Source organism: Diuraphis noxia, unplaced genomic scaffold (assembly GCF_037042655.1).
Source record: "Diuraphis noxia isolate RWA-SAM2 unplaced genomic scaffold, SU_Dnox_SAM2 contig0003, whole genome shotgun sequence".
In the NCBI taxonomy this organism is placed as follows: Eukaryota; Metazoa; Arthropoda; class Insecta; order Hemiptera; family Aphididae; genus Diuraphis; species Diuraphis noxia.
This window is the reverse complement of record NW_028301713.1, coordinates 79441243-79468803: the sequence shown is the minus strand read 5'-3', so window position 1 is coordinate 79468803 and position 27561 is coordinate 79441243. Positions and strand designations below refer to the sequence as shown.

The window sequence follows — 27561 nt, the reverse complement described above, 5'->3', positions numbered from 1 at the left end:
TGAAGCCCTATTATCAATAATAATAAAAAAAAAGTACCTATTAAATTATATTTCGTAGGTCATTATTTTAATTGGACAACAGAATAGATCTTAATTATTTCAACATGCAAATAAAAAATAGATATTATACTACCGAAAGCAAAGATTATGGATAATTTTATTTATGCGATAAATAATTGAATAATTAATGATGTACTGTAATTTTTCCATCCCTGTTTTACGAAAAAAATAAAGATTACTTTATTACGAACCACGGAGTATAATATACCGGTGGAAACTTTTTTATAAAAAAAAAAAAACAGGAAACTCGCATCGACGGAATAGAAGTACGTGAAAAACTACGAGGACACGATCTAGTGTAAGTATAGGTAAGTTTGTGCGTTGCAGTTTAGATCTCTACCCCTTTTCATCCTCATCGCGGAAGTATAGATAGTCAATGGGCCAACTGCTACAGTAACCTATACTACTACTATAGGTACTAAACATGGTATATTATTATTAGTATAGTAGAAGTAGTATAGAAGTGGTAGTAATAACGCCAAAGACTTTTCCGACGTGGCTGTAACGCACTTGGGTGGAAAGTAGTTTTCTACTTCCACCGTCAGCAGTCGTGGTGGAAGGGGGGGGGATATATTATTATGTTCGTAACGGTCGACTGGGCGGCTGCAGCAGCGCAGCGGCGGCGACGGCAACGGTATAAACTTATCGGAAAACGAACACACACACGCATACACATTTATGTATGTATATTATATACATACATACGGGCATATAGAAAAGGAAGACGGTGGTCGAGAGGAAGGCGGGCGAGGTTAAGGGTATATGTATATAGGAGGAGAGTGAAGTAAAAGCTTTCGAAGGATGTCGCCCTCTCCCGGAGGGACGGCGCGGGCCGGACAACTATGGCGGTGTAATGGAGCGTTGCTAGGTAACAATATAGCTTGTAGAACTTTTCGGTATACCCTTCGTCGTCGCCGTCGTCATCGTTATCCTCTTTATCCACCTCCTACTCCTACGATTCAGCCACTACAGCATATAATATACTTCTATACATGTATATATTCACTAAAAACTCATTCAAAGAGAACACATCACATTGCTCGCTCCCCGTCCTCCAACCACTCCGTTTCCGAGCCCAAACACACGCGCATACATTCTCGGTAACCATCACATAAACGGTATGCGTTTACACGTTTCATTATATTATTAATCCTGCAGGTTCCGGTAATCCGGTATGATTAGTGTTGTGTTCCGCATAATATGTCCAATAGGTACCTACATATATACAGTATATGCTTATTACATGTTAGGTTAGGTAAAGTAATATATATATATATATATATATAGTTAACTTGAGCTCGCCAACCGTCACATCAGGTATTCATCCGTCCCTATAGTCGATATCGTATACATTTGTACATAAAAAAAGAAAAATTTATAGCCGGGACTTATAGATTTATACAGGTCGAATCGACCGGACGTATAATTATTGTCAATCGACTGTATATATATATATAATGCTTACCCGTGTGATGGTGATTCTGGTGTTGCTGATGATGGTGGTGATGGTCTAGATCGCGTTTCCGTTTGGCTGTGGTCACGTTACCGTTGGGGTCGTGTTGCGGTATGCCGAGTATGCCGTTTATGCTGTACCGGTCGTGAAGGTGACCGCCACCTCCGGCCGACTGTTGCGGGGCCGGCGCGTGGGCGATCACCGACACGGGACCGGAACCTTGTTGCTGCTGTTGCTGTTGCTGCTGCTGCTGCTGCTGCTGTTGCTGATGATGTTGTTGGCTCGGCGATACACCGGTGCTACCGTTGCTGTTGCTGTTCTGATGGTGGTGCAGGTTCTGTTGCTGGTTGTGCACATGTTTCGCTTTCTCAGCCGCCTTGTTTCGAACGATCCTGCAACAACACGATGTATAGTTGAAAACCAGACCGAACAATGGCGGTGCAGGGTCTGTGCTGCGGTAATAATTATATTGAGCCGCAGCCCCGGCGGCAATGAGCATATTTAACGGTTCAGAAAACAAAATATAACGCCGTATAATTGTTATTGTCGTCGTTCGGGCGAGTTGCACCAAAACTTGTGCCGCGGGCGCAACACAACGACATGCACGTATATATATATATTATTGTTACGCGCGTAATACACTCGCCACTGCGGACGGAGACTGCAGCAGTCGTTGTGCCGCGCGCGAACATATAATAAAAAGCAGCGGTGGAACCAGTGCTGTGTATATGCCCTCCTCGGGGACCGGCAACTTTTAAACTCGGGACAAAAGTTACGCGCCGGCACAGTGCACGCATAACTATATTAAAAGCTTCGCGGTCCGTTTGTCCGAGCGCCCCGCAGAAACGACGTATACGATGTATTATACAGTGCGTGCTGCACATCGGGGAGAGGGGGCAACGCGCACCACACCTTTTGACGCGTATATATTGTGGATAGTGTAGCCGCCTTATGTATAGGGCGCGCAAAAGTTTTCCAAGTGCGGAATTGCGTTTTCCCGAAAATTATAGACCGCTATACGTATGAACGTGCGCGCTCTGGCCTTTGATTAGACGATGTTCCGCATCGTATCGTTCGCTGCAGCGTTGTTACGCGTTTTGAGTTTATATTATACTGCAACTACACGCAGAAGAAGAGAGAGAGAGTGTGTGTGTGTGAGAGAGAGCGAGCAAACTACATAATAATATAACAGTTTGGTGACTTATGAATTAAAAAAGTGAGCCAAGGGGTGCGACAGAGCCTATATCGAGTAGATTAATAACTTAACGCAATAACAGTTATGGTAATTGTCATAAGTCCAGGAAGCTCGGTGCGCACGTGCCAGGCCCAGTGACGTGCACGTGCCCTCTCTTCTCGCGAGTCCTTTTTCCCAAACTAGTTTTTAATACTGTAACGATTCGCATTAATCATCGTCCCGCAAATTTATTACGGTCTTTCGGCGGCCACCACCCTCGTCCCGCGCTGAGACAAAAGCCACGATTTTTCTCATGATATGCATTCCGATCGACAGCGAATTTAATGCGCGCGTCCCCTCCATTGTTGTTCAAATGTCAAAAATATCCTTTAAATTTTGCGGGCGATTATTAACGCAATGATATAACAATATATTATGTATATTATTATAAAACATAATATTATTATTTTGCATAACTATTGCTTTAAAAAACTATTGGACCGCATGAATTTAGTGATTATTGTTATTATCGTTATTTGGTGTACTACGTATATATTGTGTGTTGTCTGATGGTGCGGACAATGGGCCGTTTTGACTTTTGTTTTTGACAATCATATATTATTCAGCTACACGCATTTTCCACAAAAACTGTTACGGGTCACTAAACAAAACGACGGAATAAAACGGACTTACTTCTCCATTTGTTTATTGACATAAATGAACGCGTGACCGGACGTGATGTCAACAGGTAAAGTTTTAACAAAAAATATAATAACACAAATAACCCTTGGTGAACAGTTAATTGTTTACATACCTAATGAATTAATAGTAAACAGTAAGTTCGGTGCTTATATTTATTTAAAGAGAATCGAATTGATTGTTTAAAATTAAATTGCTTTAATAGTTTATCATTAACATATTATTGAAGTAGGCAATACCATTGACTATAAATATTAATATTTAATGAAGGTTGATTATAAATAATAATTTATAAAAAATAGTTTTGTAAGTATCATCTATAATCTCGTATTTACGTATCTCGTTTATGTATATATCAGATGGTCTCAGTTGAAAGATGTTTTTAAGATCAATAAAAAATATTTATATACATAATATTATAATCCATTGGCATCTAACTTATAATGCTATTGTTAAGATTCATTATCGTATTATGAATAGTTCGAAACTTATAGCTTATAAGATATTAATAATTTAAATATAATAATATTTGTCTATATTATTTAAAATTTAAATACACCTACTGCTGAGTGTTTAAGTGGGGCCTGATTAAGTTTCTTATAAAGTTAACTAACACGATTACATAATTCAACAATCGATTTTTTTTTTCATGACAATAATAATATTGTTTATTTGTAACTAAAAATTATTTTAAAAAAGTAATTTTCTTTTGACAGATATATAGGTAGTTTTTGACGCGGTGGACCGAATAATTTCTCAACACAGTTCGAATTCGAACTATCCATAGAACCCAATAATTCCGTATAATAATATATTATCATTCTTGCACTAAGTTTTATTCGAGTCACGCGCTAGAATAATAATTGTAGTCGAGCGGTAAATAACAGTAATAATATTCGGCGTGTGTGCATCTTGAGAGTGTGGTGTGATGGTATATTATAATATAATGGCATATCAATGAGTTTTGTGAACGAGGTTTTTGCGGGGCAAACATGTTCATCGAGTATATGATAGTAATAATAATAATAATAATAACAATAATAAACTGCTGCAGCATACAGTAGGGTCCGTCGAGAGGGGGCACACGTCCCTTTTATGGTTATTGTATGAACCTTATAATATAATGTTATATTGTGCAAATGGCGCATTGATGGAGTGAAGCCGGTTGCTGTGATCGTCGACACACACACACACACACACACACACATATAAACGCATAAGTCAAACTGACTTTGCTGGAGTTGCGCTACACACAATGATCAGCAGGGAGTCTTTGAGCAGATGTACGTACACTCACATCCACAAACATACACACACACACACATAGGTTCTTCAAGCACGTCCCTGTCGAACCGCGAGTGCGTTATGATAGTTTTTTCATATATATATATATATATATATATATATCAACCTACCTATATAATTTATCGCGAGAACGACGGCGGCTCATACGTATTATACATATTATTATAATAATACAATGTATACGCATATAAACATAAAATAATACGTATTATGTTCTAAAGACGTTAGTGCAGTGATCACCGACCGTATTTCCTCAACGTCAAATATTGTATACGTACGTACTATACGTATGACGATGACGATGACGGCAAGCGCAGACCGCAGTAAAACGTTTCACTTGTAGCCGGAAAGCCAGCGCACGTTTCGCCCGAGAAAAGCCTCTCGAAACGCACGAGCTAACACGCACCACGACGATTTGCCGGGCGAACTGAAGTCCCGATTGTATTGGTGTTGATGGGTCGGGGGGTGTGAAGCGAGGGGGTATTTTTTCGATATTTTAGATTAGGGTGGCTGTGTCGTCGTCACAAACAACCGTATAACAACTTGCAGTTAAAATAAATCGATGCTTAGAGATTTTCCGCGCGACGTATATTATTGTCATTATTTTTGTTATATAATATTGACTTACAGTGGATTAATGGAACGATGCATGCATTATGTTGTTATTGTTATTATTATTATTATTATATAATACGTACGCGCGGAAGTTAGGCATAATTAAGGCGAAATTGCCAGCAAAATAAACGTTCTCGTAACGTCTAAATCGATCTTTCGTTTTTAATTACTCGTGTTGTATAATACTTTTTGTAATAATAATAATATATTCCCGTTCTTTCGTTGCGCTTTACGGGGTTTGACTAACTCTCAAATGTTTTTTTTTCTTTTAAGTTTTAATCTTTTCGGCATAACGATTATCTTAGAACAATCACATTTATTTATTCGCAATTTATGTATTATCTTCATAACGAGCGTAGTTGTAACTGTAATATTATACACTGTATGCAGTTTATGGTCGTATTATACTCTTATATGAGTACGACTAAACCAAGATTATTATTAGTTATTACCTATTGCGTCCGATATCGGAAACTTGTACAGTTGCCGGTGTATTCGACCTGTCAATCGTTTAAATAATCCTGGTTTAATGATAATAATATGTAATATTTATTTTAGAATTTTTTTTTATTAATAATTTTGTATATCAGAATATTTAAATCCATCTATATAGTGTATCGTGTATCAAAACTATAGTTTATATTTTACATCGATTTCGAAATCAATATAAGGTACCTAACCTAACCTAGTAAGGCAAGTTAATGAATACAATTAACTGGAGTTAATTAACTTGAGAATGTTGCTTAAACTATAAGTGAATAGTTTACAAACAATAAATAATTCAACTCTCGGATCTTAATATGTGTTAAATGTATCACAATTATTATAATATAATTTTTTTCTTATTTATAGATTTCGGTTTGTATTATATAACTATTAACTGGTAATAACATGGTTTTAATAGTATACCTATATGCTAATGTTAAATTCTATCTATTTTATAATTATCGTAAGACATCATCGAAATATTGGATTAGTTTATTTTTAATTACGACTATGTACACACGCAAGATATAATATAGGGATGATGCGTAATTAAACAAAAACATTTTGCTAACTTTGCGGATTTATTTTAAAATTAACCGAAATAAGCTAAATTATTACAATAGTCGTTTAATCCAAGTAGACAGTAAAGATTTCAAGTTCGTTTAAAATTAAGTTTTCGACTACACTTTAAATGTTTAAATAGTTTATGTAATTGTTATACCAAACTTTTATAAATTAGAGAAAGTAAAACAATCGTTAAAAATATAAAATCAATGTCAGTATTGAAATCTATATTATTGCAGGTGACCATTATTTTAAATAATAATTTTTACTTGTCCTGTTTTTTTTTTTTATCCTCGAAAATATTTTGTAATACAAATTTGTTAAAATTAATCTCAGTATTATAGAAGTGTTGTAATGCAATAGGTACTTATTTAAAAACAATAAAACTGATTAAGTAATAAAAGTTTTGTTTTAACTAGGTTATTTTACAATAATATCCAATCGAACATATTATTATTTTATATTAATTGTGGATTCCGAAATATGGCTTAGAATATTAGATAATAGACTAGTATACTGTGTTAATTATGAATAAAATATATACAGTGAGTGGTTTAGAAACCAGTAATGTCGATACCTAGTTGGCTATACATATATATATATATTGTGCTTGGTTAAAGTGGCAGTGGTGAGTTGATTGACTATTAGGATGCAAACGAAATCTGGGTTAATTGGTTTTCCGGTTAAGCGATTATCTCAAAACGAATGTCGTTAAAAAAAAGTTAAAACAAGCAAAATGCTCGTTTCACAGTTAATTTTTTTCGGTTTCGGATCGATTATTATTTCGAACGAGTCTGAATGTCTGAATGGTGGACATATTAAAGTGTATATCAAAGCGTCTTATTATTATCATATAGTGTATAATATACGTGATATTATATTATTATGTTTTATCAATAATGGACGTGATGATGGACAAATATTGTTATTGTTTTTACTCTAGGTTTCTACAAATAGTAATAATATCGTTATAGCATATAGATTGTAGAAAAGTTTCGTTTAACCTAATTAATGATATCATTTTTCTTTCGAATGCATTAATCTGGGTCCGTTTCTGAACCAGCACTGGCATATTATACCTATGTATTTATAATAATAAACCATAAGCATGTCCAGAACACTCTCCAACCTCCACACTTTAACTATATATTATATACCATGTAATAATAATAATAATTATTATTATATTGCCATGTTATACGGTACTACGGTGATAGAAGTGCGCGCGACGCGATTGGTTGTGTTTTAATGGTATTTGCCGCGTCCGATTGGCCGGATACGCGGCGTCGGGGTGGAATTATTGCCGTTATATATTATTATGATTATCGTAAGGGGTGCGCGACCCTTAGTCCTCGCCGTCGTTATTCCGCCACTATGAGCCACCAGTGACAGACCCGCGTATTACATACACCGTTGTCGTAATCGCTGATTATGCGTGTACAATATAGTTTGCGTACATGGAAAATTACATTATATTAGGTGCCCTCTTTTCGCTACGTTTTTATAGCTCGTTGAAAAAATGTTAGTACTTCCATCCAAAAGAAAAAAAAAAAAGGAATTAGAAGCTTATTTTTATTCTCAGTCGTATATTATATTATTATTTTTAACATTCGCATTAACGTGAAATAGTTTAGATATAATAAAATAAAAGATTTTCAAACAATTTTTGTTTTTTTTTTAGATTCATAAAAATTATCTATGTTATATTATATTGATTGTTTGACATATATATATAAACATATAGTGTAAAAGTATAAAACATACTTACAACTATTGATACTGTTATATTATGTTACGTTGAAATATATATAAAATATATTTTGACACAATATAGTACATTAATACCTATAGATATAGCTTGTAGAGAAAAATAAATTTCAATTTATCATTACACATCTAAACAGTAAAATATCACAAGTCAATTATTAGTAAATCTACCAATCTAATTTTGAACTAAAATTTTTGTTGACATTGAATCACAATCATCTGGATTCAGTTCTAGTTTCGTAATAAATATGAATAGGAATAAAACTAATCATGAAAATGAAAAAATGAACTTCCATAACCATACGATGGCGTAAAAATGTGTCGGCTATAGGTATAATCTTCTTTTTTTTGGATTGAAAGTAAATTATAAATTCTGTAGTTATTCATTATGGAAAATTGTCCTTAAAGTACAAACATTTTTGAATTTATTGCGTATCTTCCGTTTACTATAGATATTAGATATAAATATATTTAGACTATTAATTTTTATTAATCTGGTGTTAACCCTTTAGAATTGTAGAATATATATTTTTATTAATATCTTATAAATATTTTATTGGAAATGAGACTTAGTATAAGTATGTAGGTAGTGAGTTATCATAAAATTATATGTTATTAAAAATACTTTTTAAAGATTAAATTAAATTTATTGGACAAAATAATATGTAATATAATATAATATTAAAGTTTTGTATTCTTTTGATAAAAAAAAATGTGTGTATAAAATTTAAAGCCAACTACAAATATTTTGTGTAAAATCATATATCTCTTTACGGATAAATGTGAACTACCACAATATCATATAGTTGGGGAACTGTATAGCTTATACGTGTATAATATATATTATATAGTATAGCCGTATAGGTAACCTACCTATTTAATACCTACATTGTACAAGAACGAAATTTCACGAATTTAATATTCGAGCATATTATACTCGTTCAGCCATATTATTGCGACACTACTATAGGACACATTTTGTGGTGTGACGTTTGTGGTTATATAGTGTTGTTAAAGTGTTTAGCATGACGCGGGTTCAGTTTACCGTGGCAAATCTGCGGTTTTCGTGTGGATACTGGAGAGGGAAAGATTGGAAAACGCCATTGTGCTTACGTGTGTTTTTATTATTTCCCCCACCAGCCGAGTGCCCAGTTTTCGCGTACGAACTCGCGATAGATAAAAAGAAAAAAAAATACAACTGAGCCAATATTTATACATATTCGGCTTTCTCGGCGACAATACCTATGTATATAATATAGTACTCCGTCTATATATTTGTACGCCACGGTAACCATAATGAACATGGTAATTAAATTTTCTCGTTATACTTTGTCATCGGATACTGCACGCGAAGCCGCCGTACGAGCTCGGCGCTTGAAATGCTACAAACTCGACATATGCGACGCAGATAACATCTTCGGATCACTGAATATTTTACTTATGATGATGATGTACGGTCCACACCCTCGGTCGATTTGTCACATTTAATAAACCGTCGTCGACGGATTTTCACTAACTCTCCGACAGGGAGGGGGCCAGTTTTTGGGGTAGATTGTCATCTCGACCACAACTATCCCGTCATTAGGCACGGCGACGTTTATATTATCGAGTAATAAAAACCTGCAGTCGATAGGAACTATATGCGCATAGCGCACATACGGTGTGCGCATGGTATAACGTAGCGACTGATAATATGCGCTACGATTCCGGCGTTCTGTCGCACGCGAAAAACTCCAAAGGGGTATAATTTTCCACGGTTTTCCGGTCGAAACGAAAGGCGGCGGGCAGGCGACATGGCCGGTGTGTGGATGTGTGTGTGTGTGTTAAGGAGGAAGCCGAGAAAAGTGCCTTGGTCGGAGGAGAAGACGCTGACGGGGGTGAATGGCTGCTCAAAGGGTCGACGAAGAAAAAAAGAAGGGAGAGATCGATATTGCAAAGAATCCAGCGCACGTCTCTTTCCCCGTTTGCCGTGTCGGCGTGTGCGCGTATACATATAATATATATATATATATATTCGACTGCGATCGACAAAAGTGTTTTTTTCTTCTATTTTCTTTAAGCACATATATATATATGTATACACACACACACACACATACACAGTTTTTATTCGTTTTTCTGTACGTGCACACAATTATATGATCCTGCCGTATTCTAACGTGTCTACCAAAACAGCTCCTGCAGCAATCTAGCGTTGTTGAATAACTGCAGCGTTAAACACGTAATAAACTTGTTGATGAGAGACTGTATATGATTTTTGAAATGTATAGTGTTTGGGCTATGCAGCAGCTAGCCACAACGTCGTCGAGCTGACTCGGATGCTCGCGCTCGTTTGAACGCCTTATATGCGCGTTACGCCACTAGCTTAGCTGCTGTTAGTTCGAAACTCGCCACTGTGAAATGTGATTTTCGGATGGTGCGCGCCGTTAAACGCGAGGGACGGGTCATTGAGTCATCGAGTCATCACGATTCCGTGCACAGAGTGTTATCGTTTTCAGATTAGGCTTTTTCGACTCAATCGCACGGAAATGATAAATGGCCGTATATACTGGTGTGTACACCGAGTGTGTGCGTGTATACACTCGGGGCGCGCGCCCGCCACTGGAATAAAAAGACCTCTCCCCGACGTGAAGTGCGAGGGTGTGAAAAACGCACACAACAGGTTGCGCGTTTCCGCGCGACTTTATGAAGATAATGATATTAATAATAATAACACGACCCGATGATTTTCGTAGCACAACAGATGTGCCGCCGCCGCCGGTCTTTCCGTTCCGACTGGCCGTCAATGATTAACAGCCTCGGACGACGACAACGACGACGATGATCGATAACAATACGAGTTTAGTGAAGCTTAAACATTGTAATGTGTTGTGTATTATTCGATGTTCAAGGGTCTAGTCCGGGTTTTTTTTCCAACACTGAATATATTTAAAACAGACATTGTCGACGAACATTATTTTATCGTGTATCGTGTTACTGTAAGGGGTGTTTACGTGTATTTTTGTACTCGATTAGGCGTACATCATTAGTATAACAAATAATAATAATAATTCGTTTAATTAATAATAGTTTAACTGTTCAATCCTTGATTTTTTTTTCACTTTTTATTTAGCTCAAAAGTAATAAAAAAAATATTTAAGACGTAACTAACCTAACTATTTTTACGAAAGATTAGAAAATTTTTTTTAAATTAGACCTAACGTAACTTCCTTCCTTCATGTCACTCTGCAAAGTCTTTATATTATTCTTATATCATATTTACTTATTGTATATAATGTACAGATTGTAAATTCTCAATAAACGCCATAATTTATAAAAAAAAAAAAATTAGAGAATATTCTACTGTGTATTGTTAAATAATATAATAGGTATACCTAATATGAATTTTTATCATTATACAATAAATATCGCAATAATTAATTTCTGCATATTATGCATGTTCGATAAGTTTTAAACGTTTATGTACCTATGCAATAGTTATTTTTCTTTTTCGAGCGGGATATTATTATAGTTTCATTTTATATTATATTATTACATATTATAATGTTATAATAGTATTGGTTATTATCAGTAATTTGAATTGGAAATTTCTCGACGCCAAGATACCATTACGTAATTTCCCGTAGTCGTTTTCACTGTAGCCTGTAGGTCCTTCTTTGTTCCATGACGAATTTTATGAATCTACGTTTGATTTTTTTCGGACATACAACCTATCGAAAACCACCTTTCGGATACTATTAGCCCATGAAATAAAGTGCTATTTACGTTGCAAATCGGACAGTAATACGGTAATATCATCAGTGATAAATCGTAAAACTCCGTAGAACTTCAAAAGTTACGTATACTTTCGTTTGATACAGTCACATAGTATATTGTAGAGCTCTTGTGACCCTCATAGTAAATTGTGCTTACTTCAGTTGTATACTCGTATATATATATATTTATTATAGAGTTGTATTGGTAAGGAATTTTATTAAAACGCCGCCGAATCCCACGGGTGCAGTCGCTTCTACTACTTTGCGATTAATAAAAACATATATACTATCAGCCCCCTCCTTCGTTCATATTCCAATCCCCGGGCGTTACACCCTTTTTATTGTTATTGCTTTCTATCACCATCTAATCATGTAATCTCTAATGGCCCCTCGATCAAGTTACTATAATAACCTAGTGGTCTTTATCTTAATCAAACAAGTTGTTGAATTAAAATAAAGGGAATAAAACGATATTTTTGACATATGGGCTATTATTATTAGGGTTATACGAAAAAAAAATATGCAAATATCCATAAATCGAATTTTAAAAATATACAATAAAATTGTCATTTGTCTTTCATTATAATTATTTTGTTTAAAATACAAGTGTTTTCTGTCTATACATTACAAACGTATTAGGTATATTGGGTTATTATAGTATAGGTTTGAGTGTTATATTTAATATTAAAATATGATATGTAATAATATTGTACTTATGTTTACACATTAAGAAATAAGTTTAAATGGTACGTGCATTATTATCAATTTTCACCATATTATGTATTGAATAATTAAAAAAAATAAATATATATATATATATATTTATATAATAAATATATATATATATATATTTATATAATAAATATCGCTTACCGATTGATTGACGAAACGCTGGGTACGTTGTCTTGAGTACAAACACCTTCTGCCAACAGTCTGTCTCGGATTTCCCAAGCAAACATAGTAGGATTCTCTCGTTTGTAGTTCGCAATGGAATCTACAACAGGCGCAGTAGCCACTTTTGGTTTGCTACCTCCAATTACTCCAGCTTTGAAACTTCCAGTTTCGTAATACCTGAAAATGGACAAAATGTGAACATTGGATAACACAATATAGTATCACATTATTATTAAATTTTTAAGATTGCGATGGTGGCTACGCGCGTTTTGAGTTCGTGACTACCGCATTTGGTTTTCTGTAAAAAGCACATCTCTGATTGCTGCGAAAAACAATGCGTCCTTTTTACCATATGAAAGGCCTTCTCCCTGCGATGGTGGTCATCACCAGGATATGGAAAATGACCGTTGGTCATTATATGCATATGAAGATGCCCTACTTCCGGGACACGATCCCGTTTAAAACAAAGGAGCTATCTAGTGATTATTTATTATAGTAATAATATACGCAGATACACACATAACATTATATATTATCATTGTGTTTGGAAGATTGTAATTTTTTTCGTCCTTTCCGTGTCCCGCGTATAACAGTATAATATAGAAAATGCAGATTTTAGTCTATTCATGTAGGTCCGACCATTGTTTCCGGTGCTTTTAAAAACGACGCTGAAAAGTATTTGCATGCCGGGCGTGGAACGGTGGAACATGGTGAAATGTTAACATCGCTGACGCTATTTAGTCCGAGTATTGAAAATAATGTACAACGCTTTAAAAAAAAAAAAAAAATAAAGAAAAAATTATAACTGCTAGGTAAAAATTAGTCAGCTTGCTATTAAAACGGTTCAATTAACACGCCGCAGTGATCGCGTTGACAATATTGTCTCGACGCATTAAAAACGTAAAGTTCAGAGTAGCTTAATTGGAACAAACGAGTCGTTAAATTAGAACTGTGTTTCTAAAGCGTTGTATCTTTTCGACCCCAAAATCTTTGTATCTAAAGTGGTATTTATAGTACATAGCAGTTTGTCAATGTCTACACCTGAGCCAAAATCACGGAGAGTCGAAAATACGATCCGGTGTATACGAATCACAAAGAGGTTAGAGTCATTTTTTTTTATCCCAAAAAATACACAGACTCGAAAATATATTATTCTTGGACGCGTGGTCTGTATAGCGAGATACGATTATTAATTCGCCCACACCTCCCCGTCCCGGCCGGACCCTCCACACCGTCGACCAGGTTACAGCCGTCGCTGTTTGCGTCCCCACGCGATTGTATAATATTATTATTGTATATCCCACTGAATAAAAATACCTATATGATGGCGTGCAGTTTATGTTACGATCAAGGAGCACGTATTCGTCGTAATAATGTAAACGGACACAGAAATATCGCGAAGACGATTGTTATGAGTTTATGACTATTACACGACATAGTACGCTGCAACCACGGTATAAATGGTATAATATTATACCCTGCAGCACTATATAGCAATAATGCATTGCAGTTATCAAAACACCATGTACAATCGCCTATATATAGGTACTGATAATTACCATTAAATCGTATATAGTGTACGTCGTTCGCGTACGATTATTATGTTTTAGGTATATAATATCATATTATTATTGTATGCAACGCGTCACACACGTCGAGCTGCAAGTCGAATCGAAATCGCGGCCGAGTGTATCTGCACTGGACGATTTTCGCGAATTTATCAATATTATGCACGGTCCCGTCGACGGCCAACCCTTCCGCGTGTGTTGGAAATCTCATAATATTTAATATAATCGAGACTCATATTGTTCGCGGGACGGGCGCATACAACGATTTTTCACGGTTGTTTTTGCCACCGCGGTCTATAAATGTATACACGATGTGTAGTACCGTCGACCCTACTACGCATATAAAATATAATAATTTCGTCGCGTGTATTATTATTATTATTGTTATAGGTCTGCTGCCGCCGACCGAACTAAAACCGTATTATACAACACCGCGTGCGCGCGTATATACAGCTAACTCAATTTTGCACTTAGCCCGGGCACGCGCGCGCAGCCGGTGACACTTCCCAGATGAAGCCGCCGCCGCACGGATATAATACACGCGGCCGCGGTTAATGTTATTATAAAACTCGCGTCGGGCGGAAACTTGTGGCGGCGGAGTCTGCAGTGGCTGAGGGATGAGATGCAGCGGCGGAGGTGATGGAAGAAACGGATCGGACGGGAGATAATAATATTATACACTCCAAGCGATACGTATAAATACGCGATATCTACGACGCGGTGACAGTAAAATATTTAAAAACCAAACAAAACAGAGAAACAGTTTTCGATCGCATCACATCGTCATATAGTTCTCTCGCCGCGGTCGTCATAATATTATGTTGATTGTTTTTTTTTTTTTATTTGCTTTGTCAATAATCGTACCCCAGCTACGTCACAGGGACGTACATTTTTTAACTGTTACCGACGATGCTGTATACATATACATACATATATTATTATATATTATAGATTTTCATCATGATGTAATAAATAAGCTGTCCGAGTTATACGATATCATTTGTTGGCATGTTATTTAGGTAAATTATGCGTACAACATTATCTGCCGATAGCTGACAAAATCACAAAATACAACGAGTTTTTATACGGTTGAGATTTGTGAAGTGAGGTATACGTATATCTATAAATGCTCGTTTATAGCAGTAATCACTGCAGATTATTATTACGTATACGAATTATTTTGATGGTGATTATTATTGTTAATGGTGTGAAAATATTATATGATTTTTTGACTGTATACTCGATGGGCACATTATCATATAAATTATATTTCGTTACAATTACATACAATTTATAATTTTAAATCGAATTTCGGACACTTCCATTGCCAAATAATGTACATACGTCTATAATATATATTAAAATATATTGTATTATGTGCAATATAGACTATGTATAGACACAATATGAAGTTTGCGTACTTGATATTTTTTTTGGTTGGTCCACTTGTGCCTTAATGCATAATGCATGTAATACACCAGCACGCGCAACCCGTTTCCGCGAACAAAAAAAAATAAATGGCAAAAAGATTCGCGTATAGAGTAGCGTACGGGTGAGAGAGAACCGGAGAGTAACATAAAAATTAATAGCGGCGACATGGTTTTACGACCTTCTCTATTTTATTAGGGTATGTTTGTAAAAAAAAAAAAACAAATATAATATACGGGGACGATATTGTCCCAGGAAGAACCGGAAGCGGGGGAAAAACCCGTGGACATCAGTTGCGGTCGAGGCTCGAAAGAGTAGATCCATTATCTTGGTTCCGGTATAGTATGGTAATTGTTTCATATATTGAATTGAACATAACTAAAAAAATATATATATGAATACCGGAGTAGAAAGGAAATCGTCCTTAGGATCATAAAAAGTCGGTGGTTGTTTATTTTAAAAGGTTTTTAATCTAGTGGTAAATATAATAATCCGCTAGTTCTCGGTGCACGCAAGTTTTGGACGATTTTTGATACGGAGCAGCTGCAGTAGTGATTATAGATATACAAAGATTATATTATTCTGCAGTAGAAATAAATAATGTATCACGAACATTGAAGCTTATTGTGCTCGGTAAGTCGTGGGACAAATTTTTTTACTGATATCGGAATAGCCGAAAGATAGTATTAAAGATCCCGCAGTCCACCAACCGGCGGCTCGCGGATAAATTTTATCCGGCTCGCATATACAAGAAAAAAAAAGTAAAAGCCGATAATATTCTTTCGTTTTAGTGTTGTAATTTATCATGTTTGTTCATTGGTTATTGCCGAGGTTAGCAATTTTGATGGCCCACGAATAATTTTCAAATTCTTATTTTAGTTCTTTAATAAATTGGTGACCCCTAAATTTGTATATACGGTACCTATAGTATATGGTACAGTTTAATTCATATATGCGATTGGAAAAACATAAAATAATTTTCCAATATTTGGCATTAATTTTTATTACCTGGACAAGATTTTTGAAACACATCCGTGAGAAACTCTGAGCTGTCTGGATATGTCACACGGCCGGGTCCCGTTGTGAGCCAGTTCGACTATCCTCTGCCTGACCAGGTCCGGTAACGGTCGGCCGTTTACGAACACTCCGCCCAGTTGATTTACACCACCGTGACCTGCGAACGACAATAAATAATAATCTGTTAGTGTGTGTACACGTCTTTAAATAGCCTTGGCGAAGATATACAAAACAAAAGGATCGATTTCAAATATTAAATATTATTATGTACTCTATCTATGTATTTATATATGACGTGGACAATAACATACATCGCCGTATCATGTACCTACATATAATATTGTTGTTGTTGTATATTGTACACGAGTACCTACACGTCGATTCGATCAACGCGTTGTTTTCTTTTGTTCGTGCCTTCCTCGCGTATATTTACACAGGTTATTATAAGATGTCGTATATATCATGTATCGATGTATCGTCACACCACAAGACGTGGAGTAAACAAAAAAAATGGCCAAAAACCGATAATTGTTAGTTGTTACACATACGCCTATAAATATCATTATTCGCCGAACGATCGTCGCCTGTATATATATTATGATTATTGTTATATACCGCAATCACGTATTGACCTGGTTTTTTACTCGCTAATACTATGATATATTATAATATTATATATTGGGTATACACATTCCGAATGTCCGCACTTCACACGCAATTGTTGCACTGCGACAAACATTATCCCTATCGCAACGTGATGTTATAAACTATTATAATAATATTGTAATATATTGTACGCGCGACAGCAACCGCGGTATAAATAATATTTGCGCTATACGACGACGAAGACAATGTTATTATCATAATATGATGATTGGTAATGATAGAAAAAATGGTAACAATAGCGAATAATTATCGATTTTCAGTTTATCGTCGTCTTGTTGTACAGGAAAACACATTATTTGGCGATATTTTATATTCATATTATTACACTTGTAAACGATACATTAATGTTATAACGATTTAAAATAATACATAATATTATCATCATTGTACTCTTATATTATGTACGGGTGCTATTTAAGCTCGTCGTTTTAATTAAAACATCTGGACGTATTGTGCTATGGCGCGTGCGGCGGTTTAATACAATCATTTTGTTTACAACGAGCACACACACACAATATAATATAGTGAGTGGCGATCGGAGGACGGTCCGAATCGGACGGGCGAAAAGTGTGAAAAGGTCCGGTTCGGCTGGCCAACAATAAAATACCTCGTATATATATAGTAATGATGATAATACGGATATCGTACGAAAAATCTATCGTGCTGGGTCGTTTGCACGTGTGTGTGTAGAAATTCTTGTTTGTGTATAATAATAATAATAATACGTGTGTTTGTGGGTGTGGTACGTGGCGTTTACGATTACAAACAAAACTACCCGCAGTCGTGTGCCCGCGTATCAGATGGTCTAACGAGATAATCTCGTTTGGGGCTTTGCGGGGGTCGGCCGACGAATTAAGCAGATTATCCTCGAGTACCGACGACGGGGTTAAGAGGGCGGTGGCTATTAAGGGTCGACATGTTGTGGCTCTCGAGTCTCCGCGCCGCCGTGAAAACAATAAACCTCCGCTAATTTATACTTATATACGTGTAAATAATATACCTACTGCGGCACCTCTATACTATATATATTATACTCTATATATGTATACACATCTACGGGCACAGCGGTGCACTTATGTTCGGTGAAGAGCCCTCGATCGACGACCTCGCGCGATTAATATACCGCGGTGGTATATCGAACGACTATAATAATAGTCTCTATATAACAATATGGTAGAGAACTTTTAATGTTGTATCGTTATATTATTGTATAATAGATTATCAGTTATCAATTAACTTGGTATAATTCTATTATTCTATAATCTATAATATATTATGTGATTTCAGAATTTTCGAACGTCTAAAATAATAAATATTAATAATATGACGATCATCTGAAATCACATATGGGTTATTGAATAATACAATATGATAATAGGTATATTAATATGAGTTGTATTAATATTGTATACCTATAATAATACTTTCATAATTCCAATTTACTATAATCAATATACATAGTATACGGTGTAATATATTTATAATACATTTTATTTACTTTTTAGGTACCACCGAACGGTTTTAACGAAACTTTACATTGTTGTTATTTCGAGTCGCGTATACAATTCAATTAAAAAAAAAAAAAATAATAATAATAAAAATACGTGTACTCTGGTGGTCGATATAAAAGTAAAAAAACACACTATGTTGTGTGCATTATAAGATAAACTGCCCACATTGGATCGGTTTTTGTTGCGAAAACAATCAGTAACTGTTCCAACACGGAGATTGCAGTTTTATCCCTGTTAAGAGTGTTTTGCCCTTTGGGATTACTCGCCCTTGTTGCTTTTAATGAATCTACCCTACAGAATCGAGTGTCGATTAAAGGGCCACGCGTGCACACACCACTTGACATGTATGCAATGTATATATTGGTCGCCCCGTGTATGAAATATAATCATGATGATATCATTATCGATATTACAACGAACCACTTCGCATACTTACTGAATTAGAAAAAAAAACTATACTATGCCTAATGTTGGTTGATTTAATTTTCTATTTTTGAACTCAAGTATAATTAAGTAAAATCTAATGTCAGGACTATATCGATTACTCTGAATTTCAAAAACTTTACGATCATACATTATACAGAAAATAAGAATTATTCATTTATTGTTTAATGTATCAACTTAAAAGATTATCTTCATTTTATTTTATTATTATTATTAATTGAACATATACACCATAATGGGTTAAGATTTTAAATGTTAAGTCAAGTCTGAATGATTTTAAAAGTTTTGATGAAATTTAATTTTAAAACGTAAACTGGCATGGTAAACACACAAAAGCGATGACCAACAAAAATAGCTTCAACTGCAGAGGTCTCTATACAGCGGCAGTTTCGGTAATATGTGGTTAATTAAATCTTTTATTTTTGGGATACAAAAGTGAATATTTGTCTGGTCTAGAAGACAATCAAAAGCCGTTGTCGTCCACTCGAATGGACCGCGAAGAAATCTTAATTGGACGGTACCAAAAATCGTGCCAGGAGAGTTGCATTCGCTGTATTATTATTGTGCCAATCAAGCCCCAGTGCTTTTTTTCCGGCTAATTGGTGCGAGTGTACCTCTAAGACAGAATTAAAAACAAACATACAATAATATTTCGGGTAAGTTATCGCCACTGCCCATCACCCCGGTCGACGGTTATTTTATTGCGCTTGACAATCTTTGCAGGGTGTTACACTAAAGTTATAGGTACTTATAGCGCGCGCTTGAATAATTTCATGTTATGGGTAACCTACACAACAACAATAGGTCAAACTACGGTCCTATCCGAGTTTAATAAAGTCCAGAGTCCTCAAACTCACCAATGATAACATAACAAATAATATCATCGTGCTATCGGAGTGGTCATACATAATATAAGATACGAATATTCCAAATTTTTTTCTCTTTTACAGACACCCTGGGCCCTTTGCAGTCAATATTAATTTCGTTCACATTCCACTGCCATATACGCACAATTATTTAGATCTCCATTTCTCTCTGGTATCGTCCAACTGTTAGGATATATTGAGCAAATTTTCGATATTTTTTTCGTCGCCAAATATTGTAGTGCTTTACACTACAAGTATATGCATGTGAACCACAACACATGGCCAGTGACACGTTATCGCGGTGGCTATAGATTATTATACATTTAACACTGATTATATGAAACCGGAAAAACGTCTCTATAAACAGTGCTGTAGAAACGGTATCGTGTATGTGGCCCAAACATTTTTAAAGTCTACATCACTTCCAGAATAAGCCACTGCGGAGACATATGGTCAAACACAATTTCACGAGTATTATATATGATTTATAAAAATAAAGCCATTATCATTTTATAGCTCCACGATAACGAAATAAGTGACGATCTAGGTAATTCTGCGAAATCTCGATACTCTGGTACACGGCTGCAGGTGCACGTCATAAAATATACGAAATCATACCACCGATTGACGGTTGATGCGCGGTACTCACACGTGTAGTATTCCATCATGTTTTGGTTGTACCGGTACGCGGCCGTCGACAGGTCCATGGCTGGCCTGAGCGCGGAGAACAGCCCGATGTTGCAGGACGGGTCCAGTTTGGTGGCGGCCGCACCGAGTTCACCGACAACGGATTCGCCGCCTAGCACCATGCCGGCACATAACACGCACGCCGCGAACGCGTGTCGCGTGGGGGTGTTTAATTTTGTGGTGGAGAGGGGGTGAGAAAACCGTGTGACCGATGCGACGTACGACGACGATGACGACGAGACGTAGAGGCGACGAGACGACGAGACGACGACGGCGACGGCGACGAGCACGACTGACGGTGTGCGTGTGTGCGCGCGCGACGACGTGCACAATATGTGTATCCGCCGCCGCCGACGACCGGCCGGGGTGGCTTATGTGCGGCGGCGGCCGTTTCGCCGTCGTGGTGCCTATGTGCCGCCGCCGGTGGGCGGGACAAAGGGATTTTCGCGGTGGGGACGGCCCCCTCCCCACCGTCACCCCCCACACCCCGGTCTCGTCTACGTGAGCAGCGCGGAGTCTGATTTTTCATCTTTTTCTCCTCTTGTTATATTATACTATTATCATGTTATTATGTTTATTATTTCTATCTCTTTTTGCATATAATATGACCAGACACTATAACTATACCACCGTGGCCAGAGAGAGTCGTGGAAAAAATAATTTTAAAAAAATATTATGTTTAGACCGATGGATTTTTACCAACACCAAAATGATGATATAATTCTGACTTAAAGCAACATCTCTTATTCAATACCTGTTATAAAATATCAATTGGGGTATAACCCACTAACAATAAACTATCTATACTTGGTTCGGGAGGCCGAGGGTTAGTACGAAAGTCGACGAAATTTTAATTTTTGCCTTTGTTTTTTTTTTTTATAATTTTCATCCAAGACGACTGCATGATGTCAAATTATATATGGTGCATAATTTAATTGCATTGCATATATGGTATCTTGTATCGTGAGTTTTAACCCTATACAGTTTACTTGGTTTATGCGAAGAGGAACATTTTTTATTTATTCGCCGCGTCGAAGCGTGCCAAATTTGTGGGTTTCGTGAATATTTGAAATCCTCCCCGTTGGAGCCACCCCACGGCGGTGCGCACTTTGATTTTTTTGTGGCCCCCGTCAAAAATCCTTTCCACTCTCACCGTATATCGTGAGAGTGGCGTCGGGGTGGTGGTGGATGACGCATGTGCCGCGCGGAGGTTCCTGTAGGACCCTTTGCCATTGGCCAATGGGCGGACCGGAAACTCGAAAACGCTTTACGTACGCTTTTTTCACCCTTCTCGATCTCCGCGAGCGTCACCCCCTCACCATTTCTCACCCCCTACCCGACTCTTACACTTTGCCGTACGCTTATATAGTGTATAATATATACGTAAACGGGTGGTGGTGGTGGTTGTGGTGGTGGTGGCGGGGCCGTAAATATTTAATAAGCGCCAAAAGTCGAAAAAGCCAGCACAGAGCTTTTTGTGTTATTAAACCGCGCCCGCAAAAGCTTTACGGGCTACAAAACGTTTGTTTCCATCCCGCTCGTCCTTTGTGCCGTGTAATGGTTCCTTTGGGGAATGCCAATCGAAATGCCACATATAAAGCAAAAAACCGTTTATATATATATATATATTATATATGTAGGTACGATATACATACTAGTATACCACATACGTATATAGTATACAATATACATCATGTACTGCAGTTTGTATATTATATATACGTGTGGTAGTTATTTCTTTTCGACTTGAGATTTGATGTATACAATAATGTACACCGTATATATGTATAAATACGGTAAATCGTATATAAAAAGGACTTACATTTAAGTTGAAAAAAATAAAAAATGTAGAAACTGTATTAAAGGCCACAATATATTATAATATCTATTCGCTTTTGAACGTCTGCAGCGATGATCGGAGAAAATCGACAGAAAAACAGAAATAATAATGTGCGCACGTCTGAGCCGCGCAAACCTGACGGCAGCCACATGCAGCTGCAGTAGGTAATTAAATGTTTAAGTTAACGCCTCCTCCTCCTGCAGGCCCTCCGCTCCAGCAGTGGGCACTATACGGCGTGTACGCACAATCGTCCGTGACGTCGGGCGGCGGGCGGCGTCAATCGTTTATCGGCCGCGGCTGCGTTGCGCGCGTATATATATATACGCCGTGGCCATTACGTGATTTGCGTGTGGCGGCGACGACTGCCTTTTTGGCCACCGCTATACCGCTCATCAAAAGACCCGTTAAACGACGTGTGACGCGCTCAAATCATTTTTTTTTCCCCGGTCACACATGCATTTCATTTCGCCCGGCCGCGCGCACGCACGCGCACCGCGCCACCGGTCGGTCTCACGCGGCTGATCCCGACGCGAATTTGTCGCATCGCTCGTGACGATGATTGTCACACGACGACACGTGAAAAAATGCCACTTAACTTGTGTGCGCGTACACGCGCGCCGATGGTGTGTGTATACCGTATGACGTGTGCGGTGCGCGGCGGTTAATGATGTGCAATGGCGTGTGTACCTATGTGTGTGGCAGCGCCGCGGTGTCTGTGTGGGTGGCCGACTCGATGACGGATTCGCCGGGGCGTGCCATGCACCGATGATGATCCAAGCTTACGCGTGTGCACCTCGATAGTCGGCGGCGGCGGCGGTGGATTGGGTTAAACGACATGATATAGCAATAATATATAATATTATAATAAACAATATTATTATTTATAGATATCGCCAGAAACGCAACAAAATATGCGACAATGTGGTGTACGGTTTCGTATCATAATAATATTATGAATAAGTAAGACAAGGTGAGAGAGCGAGAGATATCGAGGCAGAGCTGTGTGAGTGTTTCTAATTCTGATCGCCGATGATCGATCTGCCGGAACGGCTATCGTCGGTATCGGTGATGGTGTAGGGTAACTGCAGATAGCCTTTTGAGTTTTGACCAATACTTAAACGCCAATGTGTTTGCGCCGGCTAAACAAATTACTTTCCACGAACACTTGGAACGAAACCGTATGTATATAACAGAAGCCCATATTGTATAATGGTCGTATAAAGTGTATCGACGGTAAGATTGTCGTGTCGGAAAGTCATAAAAAAAAAAACTCGAAAACGTTACACACATACCTATTGAATGGAGAGGAATAAAATTCGAAAATTCTTTACATTGTCGTCATCTACAGCGTCCCTCGCATTTCAGACGCTGCACAAGTCGGCGGTGTATAACACTATTATTATATTGTTGTGCGTGTGTCCCCCTCTCGACGGCGCTCACAATGCGGAGTTAATAAATTCGGGATTGTCACGGCTACCCCGCGTGGTTTGTGTACAGGAGGTATATAATGATATGTGTGACGGCAGCCGTGTATATATAATAATAATATATATCCCTATCGATTAAACGCCAGGTTCGTTTACTCGAGCTAGATTGAGCGAGAGGGATGCGGGGAATAGCGAACGGGCTCGAGCACACAACGCGAGCGGGTGGGGGACACTTGATCGTAAAAGCCGGCAAAAGGTGTGTTGGGATGCAGGTATATATAATAATAATAATAGCTGCAGTGATGCAGCTGACAGCAGCATAGCTACCGAAAGAGGGATCCGACGAGCGTATACATCCTATATGGGTATATAATATATTACATATACATATTTAATATATGTACTTGTAGGTATGAACGTGTATATATAGGTATATATTAGTGTTATGAACTACATATTATACACAGTTGGATGTTTACCAAACGATTACCATTGATTCCAGTTGAAAAAAATAATAATACTAAATGCGATATTGTTGTCCGTTCACCACACGCTATAAACAAACAAACTAGTTGGTCGAAATTCGTTTCGGGGTAAGTAATAATATTATAATATTATTTATAATATTATCGTCGCATCGCCGTCTCGAATTTAAAAATCTTCTCCGTCCGATTCGTTGGCACACATTTTATGTAACACACGATAAGTATTGTTTTCACGTACCTACTGTATTATAATATAATATTATTGAATCGCAGTTTTGCTTCAACCGAATGCACGTATTACGCAGTGTGTGCCAATGTATATACACTATATAGGCACATAATATTACGTTATGTATGCGGCTATAACGCTCGTACACTTGATTCTGAATTTCATGCCTAAGAAATCGAAGACCATACGAATATTATACGATTACACGCGTGTACCGTCGTATATGATGGCGTGCACCGCTGGTCGTCGACGACACCTAGCGACGACGAAGGTTGCATCGCAGTTTCGATTTCAAAGCGGCTTGTGCCTTCGGGTGTGTCCGGGAATCACGAATATCTCACAGTGCTCTTGTCACACGAGTGCAATTGAATATGGCCAGTCGGGTATCGATTACGCCGGTCGCCGACCACAATGGTCCGGTTCTCTGTTCGTATTTCCTCAGCTCGTTACATTCGTACTCACTTCTCTCCAATTGTTGACGGCGGAGACGCTAATATAATATGGACTCTGGTGGGAAATTCTCACGATTCCGAAGTTTGCTGGAATATCTCTTCGACTTCCCATCGATATCATCACCACCGCACTATACGTAGGTATAATAATTATATTTTATTCGTACCTATATCCGAAGAAGCGCCAGGCGAAGCCTTAAGACTTTACATGCTCACTGTCCCACACGCATATACGTAATATAAACTACAAACACATATATACATTTAAACGAATCATATTTTTATATAATACAAGCTAAGAGTAGTGAGCGTTATGAGTGTAACAACGGTGAGAGGGAGGGGGGGTTAAGCTTAAACATAAATCATTTTTAAATGTTCATTTGGTTACCATATACCGACGTTTCATCAAATCAATTTTACAATACCGAATATTTCCTAATATTTCAACGCATATCTAAACATCCAAGAACAATAATAATTGTTTATGGTCAAAATAATGAATATTATATTATTGCATTACCTATGTCGATTTTATTTTTATCACTTATATTATCAGGGTTATGCGTTCAAAATATACAACATGTACGCCATAATAGTATTATAATTGTTGAGAGATTCATGCGCTCGACGACAATAATGTTATGAATACTTAAGAACCTAACTTTGATAATAAATATTTCGCAACTCTTTTAATATGTTTTATAATGATATTCATTCGGTCGGGTACAAAAGTGCAAAACAAGGCTTTTATAGGATTCCATTAGAGGCGCGCACGCGCGGGGAAGGGAACCGTAGAAATTTCGTCGTTAAGGAAAAATTAATTCCAGGGTTTGTGAAAACGCTTTTTCTGCTTTGATCGAGGAGACGGCGGGGAAGGTTTATGTATTTTCAAAAGTGGCTTGCGGGGGAGGTGAACGGTGGTTTGTTAAGTTTTTTACACACACACACATCATAAAGATATGTGTATATATAAATAAACTGTTGATACACATCAAATGTGCGTACCGGGGTAGCGGTGTGAGTTTGGGTAACTGGTGAGACGTTGTTGGTGCGGTTGTGCGGGAGGAGGTTCGAGCTTGTATTTTTGCCATTACTGTTTTATGGTACCGTCGTCAAAGAGATGGAGAAAGAAACGGTGTACGTTAGGCGGGGATGCGTATACGCGGGTCTGTATAGAGATGACGGTGTGGAGGGGATAGGGGCAGACGGAAAGATAAAGGCTGTTGTGGGCGGAAAGCACTTAAAAAGCTCCCCGCATTGTTTATTATACACCCGGTTTCTCAAGATTGGATTATCCCTCGGAAAACGACCGCAGAAATAAATAATACCGCGGAGGGCCGTTCACGGTCCGAGGATCAAGGATCGCGAAAGCCCGCAATGCCGTTTGCAGATTATGGTCGCAACACTTTGAAACTTCACCGGTACGAGTGTGCAACCTCCGCTACTCTCTTTTTCTCTATGTCTCTCACGCCCACACACACTCACACACACACACACATAGGCGTTGGCCTTTGAAATATTCGTCGAAAACGCGATCTCACCACGAATAATGTATAAATGTTTATATGTATATAATGACTGCGTCGGAAAACTCCAGCAGTTCCTTTTATTTTTCATGTTTTTATATTTTTCAAAAGTAATTTCAAGAAGATATGGGAGATACAAAAGACGGCTTGGCTGAAATTGAATTTTCCTATTGGTTTTCGTCGAATTTTTTACTTTGATAAAAATTCTTAATAGACGGTTGAGAGAGCAAGTAAATTTCTCATTGTTTTTTTTTTCAGACATCTTTATTTTATGATTAATAATTACGTTCATTGCGATTCATCACTGTCATAACGTCGTGGCCTTTGATTTTTTTTTTTTATTATTACTATTATTATTATTATTATTATTATTACAAGAGCTTCGTAAGTTGGATCTGATTCCGTCGGGGTTTTCTATTGAAACTGTCGTCGTCTCCACCGTCGTCGCAGTGCGCTAGGTCAAATTTGAATATAATTCGCGAGACCGGCGCGCAATCAATCACGACCCCCCGGGTAAGGGGTAGTCGACGGTCCGCGAAATTAAAAAAAAAAAAACAGAAAATATAATACCTCTGTTGTATGGTAGTAGAAAACCGGATCGAAAATATATACGGGGTTGCCGGGCGGGGGTACACGGTCATAT

At 37.4% G+C, this 27561-nt stretch overlaps 1 protein-coding gene across 5 annotated transcripts in view; it reads right to left on the bottom strand.

The window, feature by feature from the left end:
• Positions 1 to 27561, bottom strand: part of sv (paired box protein shaven) — a 75844-nt gene that overhangs the window by 9165 nt on the left and 39118 nt on the right. For 4 of the 5 annotated variants that reach the window (XM_089223009.1, XM_089223013.1, XM_089223011.1 and 1 more), the window contains exons 4-6: positions 16777 to 16942; positions 12752 to 12949; positions 1526 to 1905 (exon numbers count right to left, since the gene is read on the bottom strand). In XM_089223009.1, the coding sequence (XP_089079135.1) occupies positions 1526 to 1905; positions 12752 to 12949; positions 16777 to 16942 (744 nt within the window). Of the gene's footprint in view, positions 1 to 1525; positions 1906 to 12751; positions 12950 to 16776; positions 16943 to 20921; positions 21306 to 27561 lie in introns of those variants that run through there. The other variant, XM_089223010.1, reaches the window with a different exon arrangement.